Source organism: Phialemonium atrogriseum (genome assembly GCF_030411735.1).
Source record: "Phialemonium atrogriseum strain 8032-3 unplaced genomic scaffold QBC33scaffold_2, whole genome shotgun sequence".
In the NCBI taxonomy this organism is placed as follows: Eukaryota; Fungi; Ascomycota; class Sordariomycetes; order Cephalothecales; family Cephalothecaceae; genus Phialemonium; species Phialemonium atrogriseum.
The window spans coordinates 1,255,614-1,278,199 of record NW_026848139.1 but is presented as its reverse complement, the minus strand read 5'-3'; the positions used below and the strand labels follow the sequence as shown (position 1 = coordinate 1,278,199).

Sequence of the window (22,586 nt, the reverse complement as noted above, 5' to 3'; positions counted from 1 at the left end):
AGCACCACCAGCAGCAAGCTGACGTATCACCTGTGGCTCCGAGTCCGTGACGAGAGGCAAGATGGAGATGCGTCGTGGTAGCCGTAGCGCCACTGCCTCGGTGATCGGCAAGTATCAGTCCTAGATTCGACCTCGACAATTCGCTTCCTGACTGTGAAACGTGCAGTCCCGCCCCGAAAGGAATTTTCTTCAGATGGTAACCAACCGACCAGCAGCGGAGCCACCCGCGAGTATGTTCTCCCGGGTGCCACAGCTGAGCCGAGATGAGGATCTGCCTTGCGTCGGGGAGTCGGAAACTCGCCGATCCAGGCACGGGTGGAGACTGCCCGACCATGGTTGCACAGCCGACCCGATAGCGTCAGGGGAAATCCGGACTGATCTGTTATAATACTGTCTGTATAGGAGGAGAGATCATCGAGTCGATATAATCACGATTATGGAAAGGGTTGGAAACCGAAGCAATTGATTCTGCGATGGAACGCCTCCTGCCTGCTGTGTATGTGCAGGCGCAACGAGAGACGCCTATCAGTCTACCTACGTACCCAAGTTACACATCAAAATACAGCAAAAAATGACGCCTTTGATACCAACTAAAAAACAACCCGCCAAAGACCAGCCCAGTAGTAGTTCGCCAACTCGTATCTTAACCCGCCGAATTTTGCCATGTCGTCTGTCAGGTCTCGACCCAGCCCGGGGCTTGCGTTCCATATCCCTCGCTCGAGAGATCATGGACAATGACCGGCAGAAAGTCACCTGACTTCCGTAACGCTGAGAAGAGCCAAAAAGGAGGAGCGAAAGAAACACATTCAACGCTCCGGACTACCAGCGGGACTGTTGTCCCGGCTCTGAGACTCGATGCTCTCGACCATCTCAAGCACCCGCGTGCGCGGCCGGTCAAGCCTCACCGCTTCAGCGGTGTGGACGATGGTCGAGGGCGTTCTCGAGACCAACTCGTCCTTACTCATCGGCTCGAGGGGCCGTTCGTCGCCCCCAAGCTTCTCCTCCCCGCCCTCCCTATCCGGGTCAACGACCACGACCTCCTCCTCTCGCTCAATCTCCGCATTCACGACCCTCAGCCTCTCCTTGGGCACCGTGAACATGACCTGCACGAGCCTCTGCTCCACCGCCCTCTCGACGTCCCAGTCATCCAACCCGTCCCCGCCCTCGCCCTCGCCCTCCCACGCCTCCCGCCCCTGCTTCCTCCTCAGCATCTGGCCCCCAGCAGGCCTGGCCTCGCAGTCCGAGCTTCCCCCCATCAAGCCCTCCCGCGTCGGGCTTCCCCCCCTACTACCGCTGCTACCACTCTCAGGCGACCCACTAAACACCCTCCTCAGGCTCCCAAACCAGCTCCGCCGCGGCCTATTCTTGCTGGGGCTACCAGGCTCATCCTCATATTCATCATCCTCGCCGCCCCCTCCCCGAAGCAAGCCCGGCCCCTCGTCCCGCAGCCCGGCCAGGTTACTCTTGGCCGTGCCCCACGTGTGCGACGAGCTGCCCGAGCTGCTCCCCAGGCGCGCCATCTCCGCCACCGACGGGCTCGCTGCCCGGCTGTGCCGGCGCCGGTGGTGGTGGTGGTGCTGCTGCTGCTGCAGCTGCCGCGCCGACCGCACCGACCCCGACCGCGACAGCGGCTGGTAGTTCTGGTGCTGGCTGAGGATGCTGCGGCCGGACTCGGACATGCTGCTCGGGGGGCGGCCCTCGTCGCTCGTCGGCGTCGTGGTTGTGGTCGTCCCGTGCGCGCTGATCCTGGCCGCCAGCAAGGCGTCGGCGGCGTCGACGTCCGACACCCAGTCCCGGACGTCGTGGTCCTGCCCGGCGGCGGCGACGGCGGTGGTGGTGGCGGGCCCCCTGCCGCCCTCGGGGCTGGGCGTGCTGGCGGCGCGGCTGGACGGCGCAAAGATGCCGCTGCCCCTTGGGGTCGTGGCCGTGGGCGTGAGGAACGGGTCCGAGCCGGCGCCCTCGCCCTCGTCATCGTCGTCGTAGTCGCCGTCGTCGTCGGGGTGGTGGTTGTGCTCCGGGCTACTGGGTGACCCGCTCGGGCTGCTGGTGTCGCCGTCCTCGGGCCCCTCGTCCTCGTCCGCCTCGTAGATGGGCGGGATGCGATGGGGGCTGCCGAAATCATAGCCGCCACTGCCACCGCCGCTCGACGACGTAAGTACGTTGGTGGGCTGGTACAGTCCCCGAGCCGAGCCGCGCGACCGGCCGGAACTCGGCCCCGCCGCGACGGGCGGGAGGGGCGGAGGGTACGAGAAGGGGGACAGCTTGCCCTGACCGCGGAGACTCTCGTAGCCCAGTGAGCGCTGCCCGCGGGCGTACGCGTCGGGCCCGCCCGTGTACCAGTCCCGCGCCGCGGCCGGGTTCCAGGGGAAGATGCCGGCGTCGCCGCCGTGGTCGCGCTCGAGCATCTCGTCGTGGTTGTTGCCCACGTTCAGGAACCTCGCGGCGTCCTGGCTCAGGTTCCGGACCACCTGGTCCCGGTGGGCGCGCTGGCGGTTGGCGTGCCTCCTGTAACACACCCCGAGGACGATGGCGGCTATCGCCAGGGGGATGCCGACCCCGAGACCGACTCCCAAACCGATCTTTTTGCTTTTCGAATTCGACCCGCTGGGCGAGGGCGAGCTTGAGGTTGAACCACCACCGTCGGCTTTACTGCTGGCGGTGGGGTGCGTGTATTCGTCTGTCCACGCCATTGAAGTCAGGTTGAGGAACATGGGAACCTCGTTACTGGCCCCGATCTGCCGTCTCTTAACCCTGGACGATGGACTCGACGAGACGCTATATCCCCCGTAGACCATCATGACATTCCCGGGCAGCAGAGTTGCTCCGTGGCCGTATATTCCGGGGCCTGGCGGCTGCGCGACCGGGTTGGACCACTGCCAGTCGTCAAAGCTGCTGCCCATCTCGAGGACTGCCAACTGCGGCTCGGCCGCCTGGGTGATGTCGCCGACCCAGCCTCCCAGTATGACGAGGGAGCTTCCGTCCTCGGTGAGAACCGCGGTGTGGCCGGACCTGCTCTCGACGCCCGTGATGGTATTCTTGATGGCCAGCTCGGTGTTTGGATTGCCCGCCGGCGCGTTGATGGAGAGGAAGGTCCACGACTCCTCGGGCAGGCTCCAGAGGGCAGCCGTGCTCATGTTGATGAAGGCGCCTTGAGTGTGTCCCCCCAGCAGAACGCTGTTGGCCTGCTGCGTCACCGTTCCCGACCTGTTCGCAATAGAGGGTACGAGAGGAGTGAAGGTAAACCCGGCGTCCGCAATGGGCGGTCCATTGTTGGAGGCATACCTGACCGTATATGCGGCATCCGGTCCAGGGTCTTGGGTAGAAATCTTCAGCATCTGGTTCGAGTACGATGCTGCTGACTGCCAGGTCGATGTTGAGGCGTTTGACCACGGGCACATCCCGCCGTAGACATACGTCACAGGCGGCGATGGGACCGGGGCGATCGTAGAAGAGAAGCTCAAGCTCCCTCCCAGAAAGGAGGGCCCAGCTGGGCCGTTGGTGGTGGGATAATGCTGGGCCCACTTGGTCTGGCCGGATGTCCGATTGAAGGTCCAGACAGATGGTGCCTTCTTCGAAGAACAATCACCGGCGAGTACGGTAATGGTCCCATCGTCCGAGATCGACGCGGTGAAGGCCGTCGAGCCGGCTTCGTCGTCGAGAAAGGGAAGTCCAGATGTAAGTGTCTCTACATTGAGGGACCTGGCGTGAACTGTCGACGAAACGTCGATGGACAGCAGATTGACGGATGAGTCGTCTGGGTAGAAAATGAAGGCGTCATGGCTGCTCTGGCCTTGACACGACGAAGGCCCACACTGGGGCAGGAGGATCGTCGTTGGTGTATAAGGCAAGATCTGAGACCTCGCAATCCAGATCCAGAAAAGAAGGAATGCCCAAACTGTCCTTCGGACGGCCGTGGTGGAGGAAGACAGGGTCCCTACCAAGGGATACCCCGCGATGTCTAACATTTGGAGCACTGCGGAGGAGGCCACTATTATGGTCTCAGGACAACCACATGGTCCCGTTTTCCGGCTCTGCGCTCAGCATTCCCTGGTTGTGCGCTGTTTGAGTTGGTTCCAGGTCCTCGTTGCGCGCGACTTGGTCAGGATGAGGGTATAGCTGAATGATGCTAAGAATAATAATGAACCATGGTTCTTAAGACAGCCACGTAGTGTGTAATAGTGCACGATGGGCTGGCAAGGTGGGCACGGCTAGCATGAAAAAGCAAATGAGTTCTTTCGCGGAGAGATCAGCATGGTGGGGGGAAACCGCTCAATTGACAAGTGAATCGATTGAATCGACCAAGCACAGATGTTGCCGAAGATGGCTGGGTTTGTTTTGACCAGGGAAAATGATAGTTGCTCCAGCAACCCGTATCTGGTCCAATAGCGAACAAATACGAAAAAGTACACAGGTATCCATCCACATTTAGATACATAGGTACCTACGCATAATCCAACAACCGGGTAAACAACCTGGAACCGCGATACGATACACAGTAATGAAAGGAGAAAAATCCAAAATCAAATGTTCCAACTCAACTGTGACATGCACGAAAAACAAAGCTAAGTTCACTAACGCATTGCCCATCATTCCTTGTCGCCCTTGTCGGTGCCAATCAGGTCCGCCAGCTTAGCCTTCAGCCCTGCGATTTCCTTATCGCAGTCTGCAAGATCGGCTATGTACTGGGTAATGCTGTGCTGTAGAGCCCGAACGTCACCCAACCGCGCCTCCTTGCCCATCTGTTCGTTGGCGAGGTCGTCCTTAGTGGCCTCGAGCTCCAGCCTGAGCTCCGTGACCTGCGCCGCCAGGGCCCGGCCGTCGCTGCCGACGGCGCTCTCGAGCGCTCGGTTGGCGGCCCGCTCGCGCTCCAGGTCGGCCTCGAGGCTCCTGATCTGGGCGTGCGCCGTGTTTACGGTCGAGCCCAGGCGTATGTTCTGGGACTCGAGCTCGGCGGCCTCCTCGATACGCCTGTTGTACCGCTTCTCCAGTTCGGTGACCCGCACGGGGAACTTTGGCTGCAGCGCCGACACGACGGTCGGGTTGGACTCCAGCGTCTTGGTCTGCTGGACCGCCGGGTGGTGGTCCCAGGCGGGCAGGACGAACAGCGTGTTGCGGCCCTGGCCCGCGAGGCGGTAGTACCGCGTCGTCAGGTTGACGGGGATGATGCCGCGGGCGTACGTCTTGCCGCCGCGCTCCTCCTGCCACTGGCGCTCGCCGCTGACGCCCTTGGCCTTCCATATCTTCTCCTTCTCCTCCACCAGCGCCTCCTGCCTGTCCAGGATGCTGTGGATGTGCTCGAACACGTCGTCGCCTGCGTTGACCAGCAGCCAGCGGTCCTGCGGGTAGGCGATTTCCCGGCCCGACCGCCCGTCGGGGCCGAGCGTCGACAGGTGCTGAAGCGGCACGACGGCCTCGCCCGCCAGCGCGTCCAGGGCGTTGCCGTAGGCAATTTCCAGCTCGTGCATGCGCCCGACAAGGTGCTGCGTGAAGCCCAGCCACTGGCCGAGGAGGGTGTTGCGCGCGTCCTCGCGGTCGTTCTTTTCGGAGTCATGGTCGGTGGGAAGCAGCCCCATCAGGCCACCCTCGCTGCTGAACTCGTGGTCGAGACGCTCGAGGCAGGCGTTGGTGTGCATGATCAGGTTGTGGTGGTTGGCAAATTGTTTCACCGGCTCGCCGAGGCCGCGGGGCTTCGTCTCGGTCAGGGGGCAGTGGTACTCTGTCCCAAAGACGTCGCTGCGGCCCTTGACCTCGTTGATCAAGCTGTTGAGCGGCTTTTTATGGTCCGGGTCGTCATTGGCGTACGGTGTCTGCAGGTCGTTGAGCCAGTCGAAGGCATCATTCTGGGCTGCCCTCAGGGCCAGCTGGTCCCCGTAGTTGGCGGCGTCGACCACGCTGGGCTCGAGCGTCGGAACGAGCTTCAGGAGCAGGATGCATAGTGCCTGGGCGTGCTGCTTCAGCGACAGCAGGGTTGGGGGCACCTCGGGCGTGGAGATGAAGTTGCAGTTGAGCTGGCGGAGCAACCCGCATTCGTCATGGTGCATCCGCGACCACTGCGAGGTGTAGGGGAGGGAGTAGTCGGTAGCCTTGATGTAGCCTCGCTGCTCGCCTTCCTCGTCAAAATCGTGCTCAACCTGGTGGGTAATCGGAAGTTCGGCCATCGTGACTCGATTTAGCTCTTGCTGAATGTCTCAGGGGGGCTGAGATGAGACGAGATGCCGATGAGAGATCTGCAAAAGTTTCACACGCGAAGAAGGGATGAAGAGGAACTGCGAGAAAACAAGACATGATCGCGTGGTTAATAAGGATGCGGAATGCTATATTCTCGAGGTTTCTAGCACAAGGACGCCAACCAACGACCATTCTACCACACGCAAGGCAAGGGATGGACAATGAAGCATTCCCCCATAATACAAAGAACCGGACGCAACCAGAGCTCACTGCATTCCCTGGAATGAAGCATAAAGAAATGTCAAGATTCTTCGAGCGTTGGACAACGAAAATGCACCCTGCCTGCGAAGGACGAGAGCATACACCTGGGTAGAAGTTATATCGGGTTGCTTCCATGGCGCTCCTTCTGTGCCATTACAAACATAGAGCTACTGGAATGGAATGAGCTCCGCGATAATCCGTAATTACGTTACGTATTGGGAGATCTGGACTGAGGGGGACCACCCTGTTGCTTCTTCAGATATCCACAGATCATCACCTTGTATTCTTTTAGTGTACATAGCGAACGTCGATAGTTGCGACCTTGCTAATCGGTCCTGATCGAAGATCGCATCAGCTCCATGTCGACCGAGGTACCCTTTCTAGTACACTAAAAAATAATTTCCCATCCGGGGTGGGGATCGTGGGTCCAGAAGCGCAAGGGGTGAAGATCAGCCAAGCCCAATAACGACTATTCCTAAATGGGGAAAGCATGGGATGTGGCCGGTCAGCTCCCGGGTCCCGGCCCCGGCCCAGCGTGCCACAAGTACCCTGACGAGCTGACCACCATTGCCACTTGGCGGGGATGCGTTCCAGCTCGTCGCACGAATGGGTCTCCACGTTCAGGTGTCTCCTTGACAAGCGTGGGCCGATGCATTCTCTGTGAGATTACCGAGCGTTAATAGCGTAGAATTCCATTGCACGTGTGCACTGCACAGTATCCATACACTATACTAGTATGTACAGAGTAAAACGGAAAACGATTCATAGGCATCTCGTTCAAGTGTCTGTTACAAGCAACCGAGAGTCGATGATGCTGGGCTACTGACAAGCACGGGCAGGGGTTGAGTCGACTGCCGCTATCTTGGCTCGGCAATCTTGATACTCAGACATGGGCTGGGATGATCCCAAACGCTATCCGCGAACACGATCGTCGATTGGCCTGACTAATTTCGATTGGAAGTGTGCTACGTGGCCGCGTCCGCCACAAGCTGAAAAGTGTATCATGGGCTCACAGTCACAGTGGGGTTGGGCGCAGAATCGTTGGAGCACCAGAAATCGACAGCGTCAAGAGAAGCAGAAACGGCCGACCAATGCTTGGTCTCATCATAGGTACGTCAAGAACGGCTTGCGAAAGAGGCCCGGCAGGCGGTTTACCGTTTACCTACTCTATGTATGTACCTACGCCATTGTGCGTTTGAGAGTCTGTGATAGTTGAGATGCAAAAGGCTGGAAACAGGTTTGGAGAAAGTGGAAGTTGAAAGGCATGTGTAATTTCATTGACAAGTTGACTGGCAGAACCTGAACCCGGAAACGGAGAAGTACCAACTAACCACCATTGGCCCCGCAATTATCTCAATTTACCCACATCCGCACTAGCTTGCTGCTTGGGACAGGGGTAGGCGCTGCAGAAACCCCTGTTCAAATATATTTCATCTGCAGCCGCTTCGTCCAGACGAACGAGGCCTTCACATCACCACAACCAGCCGAAGTGAATTTCCAGTCTGGCTACCAAAGTGTTAATAAAAAATATGGAGGCTATTCTAGAGAATCTGCATTTCCCCAATTCCGCACAGCTTGGGCTGAACATTGTGGGCACTTTCGCTGGAGCTGATCAACAGCGCTAATCGTGTATCTGGTAAAATAGTAATTGAGTTGTGCACAGGGTGCTCCGACATCTGCGTCATAGGGCAGGGGTGCAGATCAAGTACCGTCCCGTACATGCGTTACGGCCAATCGATGCCTGTGTACAGATTACGGAATGATGGGTACCTTGGGAGTGTAGATCGCATGGACTAAGAAGATGAGGTAGAACAACAGCAGGTTAATCTCGTCGAGCGATTATGCGATACTATGTAAAAGGTCCTCCCCAGCGCGCTTTTGCCAAATCCTGCGCGGGAAGAAGTGTTTGTGTGTTTGATGCCCTCTTTCCCTTTCTACGCATACAACATAGAAGCTCTACCTTGGGGGAGATTGAGCCCACCACAATCTCACAAGCCTTGCAGTTCTCTCAGCTAGCAAGCCCACACCACACAGCTCTGGAGCTGGACCCAAGCTCGACCCACTTCCCAATCAATACCCTGACCCCCCGAGTCCCAAAAGTTCCAAGCTTGTCCCCCTTCTTCAGAAAAGGCACGACCTCTTCAAACGTACAGTCAGCCCCTCCCCGTTGTCCATCACAACTCTGACTGGATCACAATAGATTCTTGCCCTACTGTCGCTCTTTACGCGCGCAGTCTCTCTGGGCCCATCCGAATCGCGTCTCGTTCAAGGCTACGCGCCAGTAACCTACCGCGACCATGAGTTCGAGCGACGATGACCCTCCAAAGTCGTCCTCCCTGTCGGGTAACTATTCCTGCCATGGAACCACTGGGCAGTAGACTCTCATCACTAACCTCTCCTACAGGACTGGTCTCCACCCTCGCGCCAGTGGCTCTCGTCTCGGCCATCTACCTGATCGCCTTCTTGATCTTGAGAAGAACCCAGAAGCGTTATTATGCTCCGCGAACTTACCTTGGGAGTCTCCGCGAAAAGTAAAGACGCTGTCACCCGCGGCACGCGCTCATGTGAAACCAATTGCTGACAATGACGGGTAGTGAACGTTCTCCTGCTTTACCAACCGGCTTCTTCAACTGGATTGGCGCCTTCTGGAAGATACCGGATATCTACGCTCTCCAGCACCAGTCCCTCGACGCCTATCTCTACCTGCGCTACCTGCGCATGACGGTTGTCATCTGCTTCGTGGGATGCTGCATCACCTGGCCTGTCCTGTTCCCCGTCAATGCGACCGGTGGCGGTGGCCAAGAGCAGCTCGACATCCTCTCGTACAGCAACATCAACCGGAGTACCCAGAAATACCGATACTTTGCCCATGCCCTTGTTTGCTGGGTTTACTTCAGTTTCATCATGTATCTGATCATGCGGGAGTGCATCTTCTACATCAACCTCCGCCAGGCCTTCTTGCTCAGCCCCGCGTACGCTAGCCGTGTCTCTTCGCGGACCGTTCTCTTCACCTCGGTTCCCGCGAATTTCCTCCACGAGACGACGCTGCGCAAGATGTTCGGCGACACGGTCAGGAAGATCTGGATATCTGGTGACACCAAAGACCTCGACAAGCTCGTCAAGAAGCGTGACAAGGCTGCCTATCGCCTGGAGTCAGCCGAGGTAAAGCTGATCAAGATTGCGAACAAGACGCGCCAGAAGGCGATCAAGAAGGGGACCGCAGACCAGGTTGAGCCCCCCGCCGAGGCCGACGGCGCCCCCTACCCCTCCGAGACCGCCGGTGCCGTCGATTCCGAGTCTGGTAGCGTCGCTGGTCGTTGGGTTCCAGAGAAGAAGCGGCCCACGCATCGTACAGGGCCACTCGGACTCCTCGGCAAGAAGGTCGACACGATCGACTGGTGCCGCAACGAACTGCAGACGGTTATTCCCGCTGTCGAAGCTGCCCAAGCGTCGTATCGGGCAGGGGAATACAAGAAGATTCCTGGAGTCTTCGTCCAGTTTAGGACCCAGGCCGAGGCCGAGTGCGCCGCCCAGGTCGTCTCTCACCATCAAGGCTTCCAGATGACGCCGAGATATGTCGGGATCAAGCCTGGTGAGGTTATCTGGAAGAGCCTCGGAATCTCATGGTGGCAGAAGGTCGTCCGCCGCTACGCCGTCCTCGCTTTCATCACGGCTCTAATCATCTTCTGGGCTATTCCGGTGGCGGTTGTTGGAGTCATCAGCAACGTCAACTACCTCAAGACCCTTTCTTTCCTCACATGGCTCGACAAGATCCCCCAGATCATCATGGGCGTCATAACGGGCCTGCTACCCGCGGTCGCCCTTTCGATTTTGATGTCACTGGTCCCAATCATCATGCGAAGTAGGTTGACCGTCTGCTGCTTTCCCCGTTAGACCCTTTCAACTAACAAGTCGTACAGTATGCGCCAGGCTCGCCGGAGAGCCTTCCGAGTCCCGAGTTGAGCTCTTCACTCAGAATGCTTACTTTGCGTTCCTGGTCATCCAGGTCTTCCTGATCACGACCATGGCCTCGTCTGCTTCGGCTGTTGCCAAGCAGATTGCTGATAAGCCCGCCAACGCCCCGTCGATCCTCGCCAACAACCTCCCCAAGGCGTCGAATTTCTACATATCGTACTTCATTGTCCAGGGCCTCACCATCGCATCCCAGGTCCTTTCACAGGTCGTCGGGTTTGTCGTCTTTTCCCTCATGTACAAGTACCTCTCGGGGACACCCAGGGCCTACTACACCAAATGGGCCAACCTCAGCGCCATCTCGTGGGGAAGCACCATGCCAGTTTACACCAACATCACCGTCATCGGTATGCTTCCTTTCCTCTCGGCTTAAGCTACCTTGTCTCGTGCTGACTTTGTCATAGCAATTACCTATGCCGGCATTGCCCCTCTGATGCTCGGCTGGGCTACGGTTGGCATGTCGCTGTTCTACTTCGCATGGCGTTACAATGTCTTGTTCGTCACCGACACTCAGATCGACACCCGTGGACTGATCTACCCGCGTGCCATCAAACAACTCTTCACGGGTATCTATCTCGCCGAAGTCTGCATGATCGGCCTCTTCGGCGCCTCTGTTGCACCGGGCCCGCTCGTCCTGATGGTTGCCTTCCTCGTCTTCACCGTCCTCTTCCACATCAGCCTCAACAGCGCCCTCGATCCTCTGCTGTACAACCTGCCCCTCTCCCTCCTTGCTGAGGAGGAGGCTCGCCTTCTTGATACCCCCGTGGCGCAGAGTGCCGTACCTGGCCAGACCGCCGCCGCCGCCGATGGGCTGCATCGTAATGAAGCCCAACATAACGGGACGCAGCCTGTGGACAATTCGGAGAAGGCCATGCCCGAGGCTCAATCCCTGCACAGCGCGAAAACGAAGAAGCCGAATCCCCTCACCAAGTTCCTCAAGCCGTGGCTATTCTCCGACTATGAGACGCTCCGTGCGCTGGCCCCCACCGGACCTCTTGACCTCACAAACATTTACTCCGAGGAGGTCGAGAACAATGCATACTACCCCCCATCGGTGACCTCCACGACGCCGCTGCTCTGGATCCCCAAGGACCCTGCGGGCGTCTCGAGACAGGAGATCGCACACACCAGCAAGATCATCCCCATCACCGACGAAGCCTGCGATCTGGACGAGCAGGGCAAGATCAACTGGGATCGCGAAACGACAAGGCCGCCGGTGTGGGAGGAGAAGGTCATCTACTGATGGGAGAAGATTCTTAACTGATTTTCATGGAAGATACCCGGAGTTGAGTCACATGGTGCGAGTCGTTCCTTACTCGGTGGGATTTCAAGAGGGTAGTGGTTTTGAGATTTGATAATGTTAATATGGCTGTCTTACCACTTGGCTTGCTTCTCGTGCACGAAAGGGGGTCGTCTAGATGCCCCGTCGCTCCTTAACTCGACAGGATTAGGATCAATATTAAGATCGTAATACTACACGAATACCCTCACTCTCTCTCCACGTTAGCTACCTACTTATTCCACTCTCACTTCCACACTCACTGCCAACACGGCATTGTACGCTAATAATCTGCGGAGACGAACAAAAAGTACAGCTTCTATTATTATATTTTTAAAAAATGGCGTCAATTGTTTTATTCCACTGCGAACCATGGCCAAGGGATTCGTGACATAGAGTCTAGCGATGCCAACCCATGTTCCCTCTATCCTTACCAACTCAAGCATTGTAATCGGGGTATGGCATACTCCCAAGCTGTCTTCCCAGCCGTTTCTCATCGGTGAGTAAAAAAAGCGACATCTCGTAGGACCCTCGTCAGATGTTATTGGACCAGGCGCAAACTAGCAACATTTGTAAAAGCATGTAACGCCGAATCCCGAGCTCCTCGCTCCCTACTTAATGCGGTCCATGCTTAGAGCACTCGCGCAAACGACAACCGGGCATACCGCCAGCGCCGGGTAGTGGTGGGAACCCTTCGGGCCCGGCTGCATCGCCTCCGTCGAGGTCATATGTCTGCTTGATCAAGTCTGCAGCCTGCCACAAGTCAGCCAAAAGAAGCGCCCCCTTAAGTGATAGCCCCGCTCCCGTCTCTTTTTTTCTTTTTTTTTAAAAGGGGGGGGGGGGGGGGAGAGGGGGTTTGGGGGTGTGTGTCAGCTAGACATACCTTCTCAGCAACAGCATAAACCGCAGCCTGCAGGTGCGCCGCCGGGATGAGCGGCATGACGCCCGCGTCGACGACGCGCAGGTTCGCGGCCCCGTGCACGCGCAGGTCCGGCCCCACGACGCCGCCCAGGTCCGGCGGCATCATGGCCGTCGTGCCGCAGGGGTGGAACCCCGTGCGCAGCCCGACCTGGGCCGCCGACAGGAGGCGCGCCTCGGCCTGCTCCTCCGTCTCCGTCTCCGTCTCCGTCTCCGTCTCCGGCGGCACCCACGGCCACCGCGGCCGGGGCTCCAGCTCGCGCACCGCGGCCGTGGACGCGACGCGGCCGCCGAAGCGCAGCGCCGCCACCATGACGGCGCAGTCGGCCGCGTCGGCGCAGTACCGCGGGTCCACCTCCACCTCCACTTCGACCTCACCGGCGGCGACAAGGGCGGCGCGCACGTGACCCCTGCTGAGCGGCCGCAGCACCGACGCCGTCAGCGTGCCGGCGCTGTCGGCCATCAGCTCCGCGGCGGCGGCGTCGGGGCGGCGGAGCTGCGCCAGCGTGATCTGCCGCTGGAGGGCGTGGCCGCGCGCGAGGGCCGGGTGCTGCTGCTGCTGCTGGGTCGGTGGCGCGGGGGTGGCGGCGTCGAGGAGGGCGGACCAGCCCGGTGTGAGGGCGCGGAGGGGCAGGAAGGCGGCTGTGGAGATTAGAGGGGCTGTCCAGGGGCCTGGTTGGGGTGGGGGACTGTTAGTGGGTTTGATCGTGGGGGGAGAAAGGGGGGGCGGGGACGGACCGGTTTTGTTGTTGAAGTAGAGGGCTTCTGTGTCGTGGAGGACGTCGCCGGTTATGTCGTTTGCGGTGAATATGTCGGGGCTGCTGTCTGTTTGGGTATTATTCTTGTCAGAGGGGTCTAAACTAGGTAGCCGTTGGACTACAACTCGGGACGCGGCTCACAGTTGTAAAACGCCCCAACCATGCCATGATCCTGGAGATTATAACCAACTCCCGGGAGGTCAATCTGTAGGGGAACGTTGATCGACGAGATAATCGGGGCAGGACCGATGCCCGAGACCTGGAGAAGGACGGGAGACCTGATTGCCCCGGCAGCGAGGATGACTTCCCTGGAACATGATATGTTACGCACGACGTTCTTGGACGCCGAGGCAAACTGTTCACACGGTCAGACGGCACTTATATTTACAATGGGTGCAGTCCAAACTTACCTCTACTCCAAGTGCGCGCTTTAACTGCCTGAGCGGCGGGAGAGCAAACGGGTCGTCCCTCTTGCCAATTAAGATGCGGGTGACAGTCTGTTCCGTGGCGAGATGCAGATTTGGGCGATCGATGACTCCGTCGAGATACGAAGTCCTGCTATCAGATCTTGACTGATTCGTGGGCGTCATGCTCGACGGAACGATCATGGCACCCATCCCAATGCCCCTGTTGGGATCGTATAAGATTGGAATGCCAAGCTCGGCGAGGCCCCGAAGGAAGTTCTCTGCTAAGGGTTAGGGCCATCGTACTTCAAGTGCTAACAGGGCGCCATACTTGATTGCTCGTAGAAGAATCGCGGATAGCCGACCTGCACGGGGCCTTGGGTGCCATGTACTGACATGTCCGGATAGATATGTAGAGCCCGACTTGTCGTTGCTTCGACATCCGAGGTGAATCTCTCGCTCTGGCGAGGGAAGACGGGTTAGCCAACGAGAGACAATTGCGTCTGAAGAGCTGGGCACTAACCTTTTTGAAATAGGGGAGCAAGCCCTCCCAGCCCCAGCCGGGATTTCCAAGGGCTTCCCATGCGTCGTAATCCGCCGCCGAGCCCCTTGTCCAGACCATGCCGTTTAGAATGCTGCTCCCGCCAACCACGCGCCCTGCATTGTATGGGCGGGTCTCGTTGTCGAGGAAGGACTGCGGCGTGGTGGTCAAGTTCCAGTCGTATATCGTCGAGAGATCTCGCCCTACCAGTCCAGGTATGGTGACAATATTGTCAGAAGTATCCCTGTTCACTGAGTGAGTAACGACCGTAGTTGAAAATTTGTCGCGGGGGGCACCAACAGCTCTCCTGCCTCAAGGACCAATACGGTAACTGCAGAAGCAAGTCAGTGGGAATCTAGGAGAGAGAAAGTTGAGCCATAGATGAGAGAAGCCATACCATTCCGGTCTTCAGTCAGCCGATTGGCGACTACAAGGCCCGAAGTGCCTCCACCAACAATTATATAGTCGTATGAGGGAAGCAGTTGGCTGTCAACGTTGTGGGGTTCGAGATGAAGGCAGGTGGTGATCGAAAGCAAAGATGAGAGGATGATGTAAACCACCAGAGGGAACATCATCTTGGTGGCCAGAAAGCTCAGATGGTAGGAAGAGGGTACCTATGATCTCCAATAGGATGGAAATGTTGTGATCAGGATAACAAAGTGTGAGAGGGGATTAAGATATTTGCACGAAGAGTTGAGAATGGCCGCTGTAAACAAAAACCGACCTTGTTGAAAAGTTCTGGACAAAAGTGTCATATTCACTCAACCCCGGCACACAATAGGCAAGCACCTCAGTCAAAGGACCAAGGAGCAGTGATTGCTTGCTACTGTGACTCCTAGATATCTTTGCCAACAGGCACCATAGATTTGGGCAAACAGGCCCTCCTATCTGATGTATGCCACACCCCTGAATATGAATTTTGCAACATGACAGCGGGCTCCTTGTCATTCCGACTTATCTTCCACTCTGTTCCCCATAGAAATATAGAAATGAGTTGACAAGCATAGGCAGCCTCAAACCAGATCACGGCAGCCATTTTCGGAGCATTATTGGACTCGAATGGACTCCAGCGTTCCCCCCCAACTGGCTAGTCGACGTAGAGGAGCGACACAAATGCAAACGGCGTCACAACTTCAAAATCCCATGCGATGCAAGAAGAGAAGGAGTGATGACGGAATACCAAATTTCTTCAAGATCATCTCTAGATCGAGGATGTTCGACATTTAGAGCTAATTATACACGTGCCCACAGCCCGGTGTGGAAAACGACTTCATTCCACTTCATATGAGCCTGGGCGTAATAACCGCCCATCACTAACAGGATGATCTGTCATGACCACTAACCGTACAGATATATACTTCGAAGGTCAGTTCCACCCAAATAATCACCTGGGCAAACCATGTGCAGTTGGAGGGAGGTTCGCCACTTACCACAGAAACAACAACGAATGGTAAGAGAGAAGCTCTTTTGGCCCAAATGAAGTCCCAATACTGAGAGAGACAGGCGAGACTCTTGTTCCTCAACCCCACTTGACACCAAATAACTTGAATCCTTGCTTGTCTCCCTTATCGGACGATGATGCATCGGCATTCTCAAGGTAGATCCTCTGGTGACCAGCCACGTCGACGAAGAAGTACTGGTACTCGTAATCGGATCGGCCGGAACGTTTGGTGAGGTGCATGTTTACTTTTCCTCTGCCCTTGGGGCCTTCAACCTATTAAATGTTAGTAGGGGTATTGAGGCATCAGCTGGAAGGGGCTCATACATTGAAATGCATCCGCAGATGCTCATTGCCCTGCGCATCCTTGGTGGTGGTTGAGCTGAATACAAGTTAGCCAGATCCTAGGGACTTGTCGTCAGGTGACTTACGCAATGGGCCTTGCTCTCCTCCACTTGTTCCATGTTTCCTCGCCATACGCAGTGATCTTGTTGCTGTCGCCAAGCAACTCCAGGCATCTTTGGTCCTTCTTGATCCTACTGATGGCGCGGTTGAGGTATGAGATCTTGCTGTCGGGAGAGAAGACTTCCTTGAATAGGAAATATGCCACGCCGCCCTAGAAGACATTAGAAGGAGCCTACTGAGGGTATGGGCTTCAGAGAGGCCTACAGTGAGGACAACGCCAACAATAACCATGCCAAAGTTGAATGTCTGCTGGGCAGCTCTTGCGGATTTCTCGCCGACCGAAAGCTGAGTCCAGGGGACATTCCCATCGTCGTTGAAGGGCGTTACAGCTTTCCTCTTAGCTTCAGAGTTGAAGCTCTGCTGGGTCGCGTAACATCGTAGGGCCAGGCGGGGCCTCACAAGGTGGGCGGCATTGGAGAGGACGACGGGCCGGAATACGGAGGAGCTAATCAATTTGACCATGGCGGCTTTATATCACCCATGGCGGTTCAAAAGGGGGTATCGGGTGCTTGTAGGTCAAACGGTAGGACGTTAACTTTCTGATGGCACGATGGCTTGTAGATGCATACGGCAGTAGTTCGGCTTTTCCCCCATGGTGGGGTAAAATCCAAAGCCCGCTAGACTGAATCTAGACTACCGGAATAATCCGTGCAGCGCCGGGGGCTACTCATCATTCTCGCTCAACCCTTGATGCCAGGTCAATCAGCGGCCAAATTCAACCGTGGCCAGTCTCCTGAATGCGGACCCGCGCCATTCCTCCCGCGATATTTGTTCACCATCACCAGAAAAGCCGCTCCAAGGTGCCCTGAAGATACAGACATCCCAAAATGAGCGGTCTTGCGGAAAAACAGGAATCGCAGAAGCTCTTCGAAAAGCTGAAGACAAAGCAGGCAAACAAGGTTCGTGGGTGGCACGCTCTTCTGTTGGCGGCGATCCAGTGCAGCGAAGTGACTGACACATTTGTTGGAATAGACCTGCTTCGACTGTGGCCAGAATAATCCAACTTGGACATCGGTCCCCTTTGGCATTTACCTGTGCCTCGACTGCTCAGCCAACCATCGGAATCTCGGTGTCCATATCTCCTTTGTCCGATCAACCAACCTCGACCGTACGTTCTGCCGCGACGTCTTACTGTTACGCCCTGAAAACTCTAGCTAACCCTTGGTTTGGCAGAATGGCAATGGGATCAGCTACGTCTTATGAAAGTGGGCGGTAATGAGTCTGCGACCAAGTTCTTCCAGCAGAATGGCGGATCTGCCGCCCTGAACAGCAAAGACCCCAAGACCAAATACCAGTCCAACGCGGCAACAAAGTACAAGGAAGAATTGAAGAAGCGGGCCGCAAGGGATGCCAAGGAGTATGTCAAGGAGTCCGCTTACCTGTGTTCGCCCCTTGTTGCTGACTCGATTCAAGATTCCCCGATGTGGTAGTCATCACCGACGCAGCAGCTGCCAACGGCTCCAATACTCCGGCTGGAGAGCCGGACGATGACTTCTTCTCGTCTTGGGATAAGCCCTCCATCAAGAAGCCCACCCCGCCAGCCTCGCGCACCGCCACTCCGCCCGTGGTCGGGCGGACCCCCTCCCCTTTCCTCGGCGCAGGCGCAAACGGCAACGGGAAGGATATCGCCCGCGCCTCGTCTCCGCTGGCTAAGACGGACAGCGATTCCAAACCGGCCAGCAGCGTGAGCCGCGTCACCACCTCGGCTGCTCTGAGGAAGACATCGACGACCAGCGGTCCGCGAAAGGCCAACGTATTGGGCGCGAAGAAGACGCAGAAGCTCGGTGCCAAGAAGATTACCGGCGATGTTATCGACTTCGACGAGGCGGAGAAGAAGGCCAAGGAAGAAGCCGAGCGCATCGAGAAGCTGGGGTACGACCCTAATGCCGAGGAGGAGGCAGCGGTGAAGCAGTCTAGCAAGGGCGACGCCAGCAACGTCATCTCACCCACTCCGGTAAACCCGTCTCGGGGAGGCTACGGATCCGGCCACAGCCGCGAGAAGTCGGCCTCCGAGGTGGAGCGGCTGGGTATGGGTGTCGCGAGATTAGGATTTGGCCAGGTCGGTGGAGGCAAGGCTGCTGCCCAGAAGAAGACCGGCGGCGGTTTCGGATCCGTTGGACCTATCAAGAACAACACGGACGGTAAGATCCCTATTTCCTGGCATGCTGTCCTGCTCGAGAACATCCCCCCCACCTGCTGACGTTTCGCCCACAGATGATGATGAGAAGTATGCGCGGTCCAAGTTCGGCAGCCAGAAGGCCATCTCATCGGACGAGTTCTTCAGCAAGGGCTCCTTCGACCCCAGTGCCCAGGCCGAGGCGAAGACGAGGCTGCAGGGATTCGAGGGCGCCTCGGCGATCTCGTCCAACGCCTACTTCGGCCGCCCCGAGGAAGACGACGCGGGCGAGGAGTACGGCGACCTGGAGACGGCCGCCAAGGACTTCATCCGCAAGTTCGGGATAACCGCCGGCGACGACCTGGAGAACCTGACCCACATACTTGGCGAGGGCGCGGGCAAGTTGCAGGGTGCTATTCGGAACTACCTCGGGAGTTGAGGGGAGCCCGTCTCGTTGGATGGCTAACGGTCGCTACCCACCTGTTTAGTGAGGTTTTAAATAAAATAGTTGAGTCAAGTGAGGAGAAGCCCATGGCGGTAAGTAGGCGTGGAAGGGAAAAGGGGGAAAACGAAACAGAGACCCCCTCCCCTGGACCAGGTGGTGTCTGGTGGTCTGGCACAAGGGCGTATAGGAGACGGGCGGATCAAGCGGATCGGAAAGTACGTAGTCGGGTCTACGGCCGATAAATACAGACTAGACCTTGTTCCTTGAGTTATTAGTAGGGGGTGATGCATTTGTACCTTGGTTGTTCGCGCGAGGAGCTTGTTAATGGCGAAGGGGGTTAAAAAACATGGAGTTTCTGCAATCTCAGTTAGATCTATCTGATCTCCCTTTCTGATCTCCCTTTCTCCGTCTTGGCTTTGGCGAATGCTGAAGATGGTTGTTGATGCAGTGTTTGGAATGGAGCGGTATACGGTCTGTGGATAGCTGGGCTTGCCTAATGGCGAACCACTAGAGTGTCCCAGCTCGTAAGTGGACGGCTCTTCGGCCATTGTTACTTTGAGTGGTTACAAGAATAAGGAAACGGCATTGCCAGGGACTGGACAAAGTTGCCTGCGAGAAATAGGCCTCTAGAATAGCCAACAGGTTCGTGAGGTTGGGCGTTGGGGCAGGCACGCCTACAGCGAAGACTGACCTCCTACGACTCTGGGAGGCATAGCCTGTCGCCATCCCAGGTCGGACGGGGAAAACCGGTACAAATGGGCGAACGAAGGGGGAATGGCTTATTTCGCCAGCTCTATGAGTACCCTGGGCACTCGATTGCAGATGGGCTACTACTACCGATTGACTGACCATCTGTCTGTCCTGCCGTGGAGGCGATACTCTCTTCCTCCTCCCTCCCATGCGCCTCCATTGTGTTTGCTTGAAGTCCACTGTAGGAATAACTTCGACACATACCCGGTGACCGCGTCCTCGCCCTTCGTAATCCAAACACACAGAACTACTTCTTCTGGCCCTAAATGTACGCCATAATGATCGGTCCACAAGCGGTCCCAACCGAGATGGCTACCGAGAGCGTGCCTGTGGCGTGCTCGGTGTCGAATCCGATCCGGGAGAGAGTGTTTTTCTTCGATCCCCGTTTCGAACGGTGGTGTACTCGGATATTGAGGGGAAGCAGCTGTTCTCGGCGGTATCGACTGAGGAGAGGTGTAGAAGGCAGTTTCCCTGGGCGCGATGGGTCGGTGTAAGTACGAGGACAAGACTCGGCAGGGCCTAATAGAGGAGAGGATGGGAAATGGCTCGCCTTGAAAGGAACACATCTGGATTTACTTTGGCACACCCGGGAGGAGAAGAACCTCGCAGAGTAGTAGCATATCCATTGCCCATGACCTCGGGAATAATTGGGCACTACAACCAAAGCTGTCAGTGACGAGGAACAGGCGGTGTGTACTCTTAGACATCAGCACGACCGTCCCATGAATTGTTAAATAGCAAACGAATTAGATCCAAGAAAGATTGGGATGGTGGCTTGAGTGGGCAAGCTGCTCTTGTCCCATGGGTTCAGACAGACTGATGGGCGAAATGGAAATATCTTGGGGGGTGCTGACTATGTGCGACCTTCTTTCCTTCGCCGTTATAAGACACGCATTTGGGAAAGGATAGCGCACTTCTTGTTCACGGCAAGCGAGAGCGCAAATAGATGTATCATTACTGCCTATCCAACTCATGAGAAGCCCGTCGGACCCCAGCTAAGCATCCCCGGGCAGCGCATCCGTCTCGACAGCAATCCACCTCCCCCTCCCAGCCCTCCTCGCCCGGATATGCCTCTCCACCCTCCCAGCCACCTCGACCGCCTCAACGAACCTCTCCCTCTCCGCCCGCCCCGCCCCTTCTCCCAGCCGAAACCCAGGATGCAGCAGCAGCCTCCCGACCTTCCCCCAGTCGCCGACCCAGTCGACGGCGTCGCAGCCCGGCTCGGCCGCCATCAGGGCTGGGAACCACGGCGCGCAGCCCGTCAGGTCGAGGCACTCGAGGCCGTAGAGGTTCTTCGCCAGCCTCCGCAGCAGCACCACCGCCTCGGACCAGTCCCCGTCGAGCGAGTGGCTGTACGGGCCCGTGCCGCCGTACGGGATGCGGCCGGACCCGGACCGGCCCCCCGGATCCACCACCACCGAGCCGGCGAGCCTGGCGTTGGGCGTCAGCGACGGCTCCGGCCAGTAGGCCAGGCTCAGGTGCGTGAGGGTCGGGAGGTGGGATGCGAGCGACAGGAGCTGCCGCCACGAGACGGCCGACGGCGAGGTCTGCGGCGCCACCGCGAGGGATAGGTGGGTGAGGTTGGGGAGCAGGGGCCGCTGGACGCCGCCGGGGTCGAAGGGGGCGGCGTCCCAGGATTCCTGGAGGTCGATTGCCTGCCCCGCTGCTGGCGGCGCGGAGGGGAAGAGCAGGTCGGATAGCTCGCGCAGCTTGATCGACCGGCCCGGCGAACCGGTCAGGTCGAGATGGAAGATGTACTCGTTCGCAGAGCTGGGGCTGGGGAGAGGGTCACCGCCATCAGCCTCGCCGTCTTCGAAGACCTCGGGAGAGGGTAGGAGAATGGCTCGCAGGTCGGCCAGCGATACCCCGCCGCTGTAGCACATGCCCAGATATGTGATTAAAGCGACCTTTAGCTGGCACGGCAGCCCGTAGAGGTAGTAGCGGTTGTAGGAACGCTGAAACTCCCAGTCGATCGTGAGCTTGCGCAGAGCAAGGTCGGTCAGGCTACTGCGGGCCGGCAGATATGCGCCGGGCAGACCATGACGCTGAAAGTTCTCGACGACGCCAGCCCCCGAGACGTGTTGAGGAGGAGCATGGGCTGGGGCGGACAGCCAGCTCCGAGGAGGGGCAGGGCCGGGGGGGAGGCGGCGGCCGTTGGGACCAACCCTGATCGGCCGACGAGGGGCGGGTGGAGGGTGCTCAGGCAGCTGGAGAATGCGCCGGATCGCGGGGGGAACGGTCGGGGCACCTGCAACAGACTGGGAATCTGTTGGCTGGTGCGACCGAAGACTCACTCGTCGCAAATCTGCGAGGAGTTCGTTGACGCCGCGTCCTGAATGACCTGGTAATTGGGCACCATTAGTTAGCTACCTATTCTATGCCCCCCCGATTGCTCGCCGTGGGGCGGAACGGACCATCATGGCTGCTACTGCCTCTGCTGCTACTGAGTGAAGCTGGTGCTGTGGACTGGGGCTTGGAGTACTGGACGTGATGTCTTTTCTTCGGCATAACCAAGCCGGAGAATTTTCGATGTCAAAGATGCAGTGTCTCAGTCCTGGACGGCTACCGGCAGCTATGTTAATCAGTCCTGCTGCGGTCGGGAGTTTGCCCACCTCGCCTGCCTCGGTAGCCTTTTCTCTCCTTCTTGCCTCTGTGTCATACCTAGTCTTGGCCCCTCCCCCACCATAGGAAATCCCCGAGAGCGGCCCCACCACAGGATTAGGTACCGGGGCAGCACCACTATGAGACATCACGTACTCTGTTGCTTCTCACAACAACAGCCGACCAACACACCATCCCCATCTAATGGCACCCAATCAATTTAATCCAGCAGAAACCACCAGACGAAACCCAAACAAAGAGAGGCCCATTGGACGCTATACTTGGTTGGAAGTCGTTCGAATCTTGGAAGGAAGGTTTCGGCGAAATACCTGGGTTTGGTTAGCTGCCTCTGCCCGTTAGCGCCCGCCGCCTTGCCCGCCCGGCCGACCAATTGGCGCGAGACGAGACGAGGCAAACGCGTTGCTGGACGGGACGACGAAGGATGTCATGGAAACTCCAGCCTGCCGCTG

At 57.7% G+C, this 22,586-nt stretch overlaps 7 protein-coding genes across 7 annotated transcripts; 2 read left to right on the top strand and 5 right to left on the bottom strand.

Annotated features, from left to right (window-relative positions):
• Nucleotides 1-806: 806 nt before the first annotated feature.
• On the bottom strand, nt 807-3,965 carry QBC33DRAFT_554865 (uncharacterized protein; the record flags this gene model as incomplete). Its single annotated transcript, XM_060429563.1, has 1 exon — nt 807-3,965. One exon carries the CDS (start codon nt 3,963-3,965, stop codon nt 807-809), a length of 3,159 nt encoding a protein of 1,052 aa, XP_060287916.1.
• Nucleotides 3,966-4,506: 541 nt separating this feature from the next.
• QBC33DRAFT_163627 (uncharacterized protein) lies at nt 4,507-6,384 on the bottom strand. Its single transcript, XM_060422251.1, has one exon. It carries the CDS (start codon nt 6,156-6,158, stop codon nt 4,587-4,589), a length of 1,572 nt encoding a protein of 523 aa, XP_060287915.1. The 5' UTR covers nt 6,159-6,384; the 3' UTR covers nt 4,507-4,586.
• A 1,910-nt stretch (nt 6,385-8,294) lies between these two features.
• On the top strand, nt 8,295-12,044 carry QBC33DRAFT_524517 (DUF221-domain-containing protein). Its single transcript, XM_060426734.1, has 6 exons — nt 8,295-8,576; nt 8,630-8,772; nt 8,834-8,960; nt 9,024-10,291; nt 10,350-10,748; nt 10,806-12,044. The coding sequence occupies exons 2-6, from the start codon at nt 8,727-8,729 to the stop codon at nt 11,642-11,644; spliced, it is 2,679 nt and encodes an 892-aa protein (XP_060287914.1). The 5' UTR covers nt 8,295-8,576; nt 8,630-8,726; the 3' UTR covers nt 11,645-12,044.
• Nucleotides 12,045-12,295: 251 nt separating this feature from the next.
• QBC33DRAFT_592171 (alcohol oxidase) lies at nt 12,296-15,021 on the bottom strand (the record flags this gene model as incomplete). The annotated part of the gene is made up of 9 exons (XM_060431680.1): nt 14,699-15,021; nt 14,602-14,632; nt 14,284-14,545; nt 14,092-14,221; nt 13,767-14,041; nt 13,498-13,711; nt 13,337-13,423; nt 12,564-13,270; nt 12,296-12,433 (listed from the first exon to the last, which is right to left on the bottom strand). Exons 1-9 carry the CDS (start codon nt 14,874-14,876, stop codon nt 12,296-12,298), a joined length of 2,022 nt encoding a protein of 673 aa, XP_060287913.1. The 5' UTR covers nt 14,877-15,021.
• A 799-nt stretch (nt 15,022-15,820) lies between these two features.
• On the bottom strand, nt 15,821-16,666 carry QBC33DRAFT_554861 (mitochondrial import inner membrane translocase subunit tim21; the record flags this gene model as incomplete). Its single annotated transcript, XM_060429562.1, has 4 exons — nt 15,821-16,015; nt 16,067-16,121; nt 16,171-16,355; nt 16,409-16,666. 4 exons carry the CDS (start codon nt 16,664-16,666, stop codon nt 15,821-15,823), a joined length of 693 nt encoding a protein of 230 aa, XP_060287912.1.
• Nucleotides 16,667-16,867: 201 nt separating this feature from the next.
• On the top strand, nt 16,868-18,796 carry QBC33DRAFT_162623 (uncharacterized protein). The gene is made up of 5 exons (XM_060422249.1): nt 16,868-17,103; nt 17,177-17,312; nt 17,378-17,561; nt 17,618-18,345; nt 18,419-18,796. Exons 1-5 carry the CDS (start codon nt 17,032-17,034, stop codon nt 18,757-18,759), a joined length of 1,461 nt encoding a protein of 486 aa, XP_060287911.1. The 5' UTR covers nt 16,868-17,031; the 3' UTR covers nt 18,760-18,796.
• Nucleotides 18,797-20,091: 1,295 nt separating this feature from the next.
• QBC33DRAFT_163457 (uncharacterized protein) lies at nt 20,092-22,212 on the bottom strand. The gene is made up of 3 exons (XM_060422250.1): nt 21,930-22,212; nt 20,370-21,856; nt 20,092-20,169 (listed from the first exon to the last, which is right to left on the bottom strand). The coding sequence occupies exons 1-2, from the start codon at nt 22,021-22,023 to the stop codon at nt 20,511-20,513; spliced, it is 1,440 nt and encodes a 479-aa protein (XP_060287910.1). The 5' UTR covers nt 22,024-22,212; the 3' UTR covers nt 20,092-20,169; nt 20,370-20,510.
• Nucleotides 22,213-22,586: the final 374 nt, after the last annotated feature.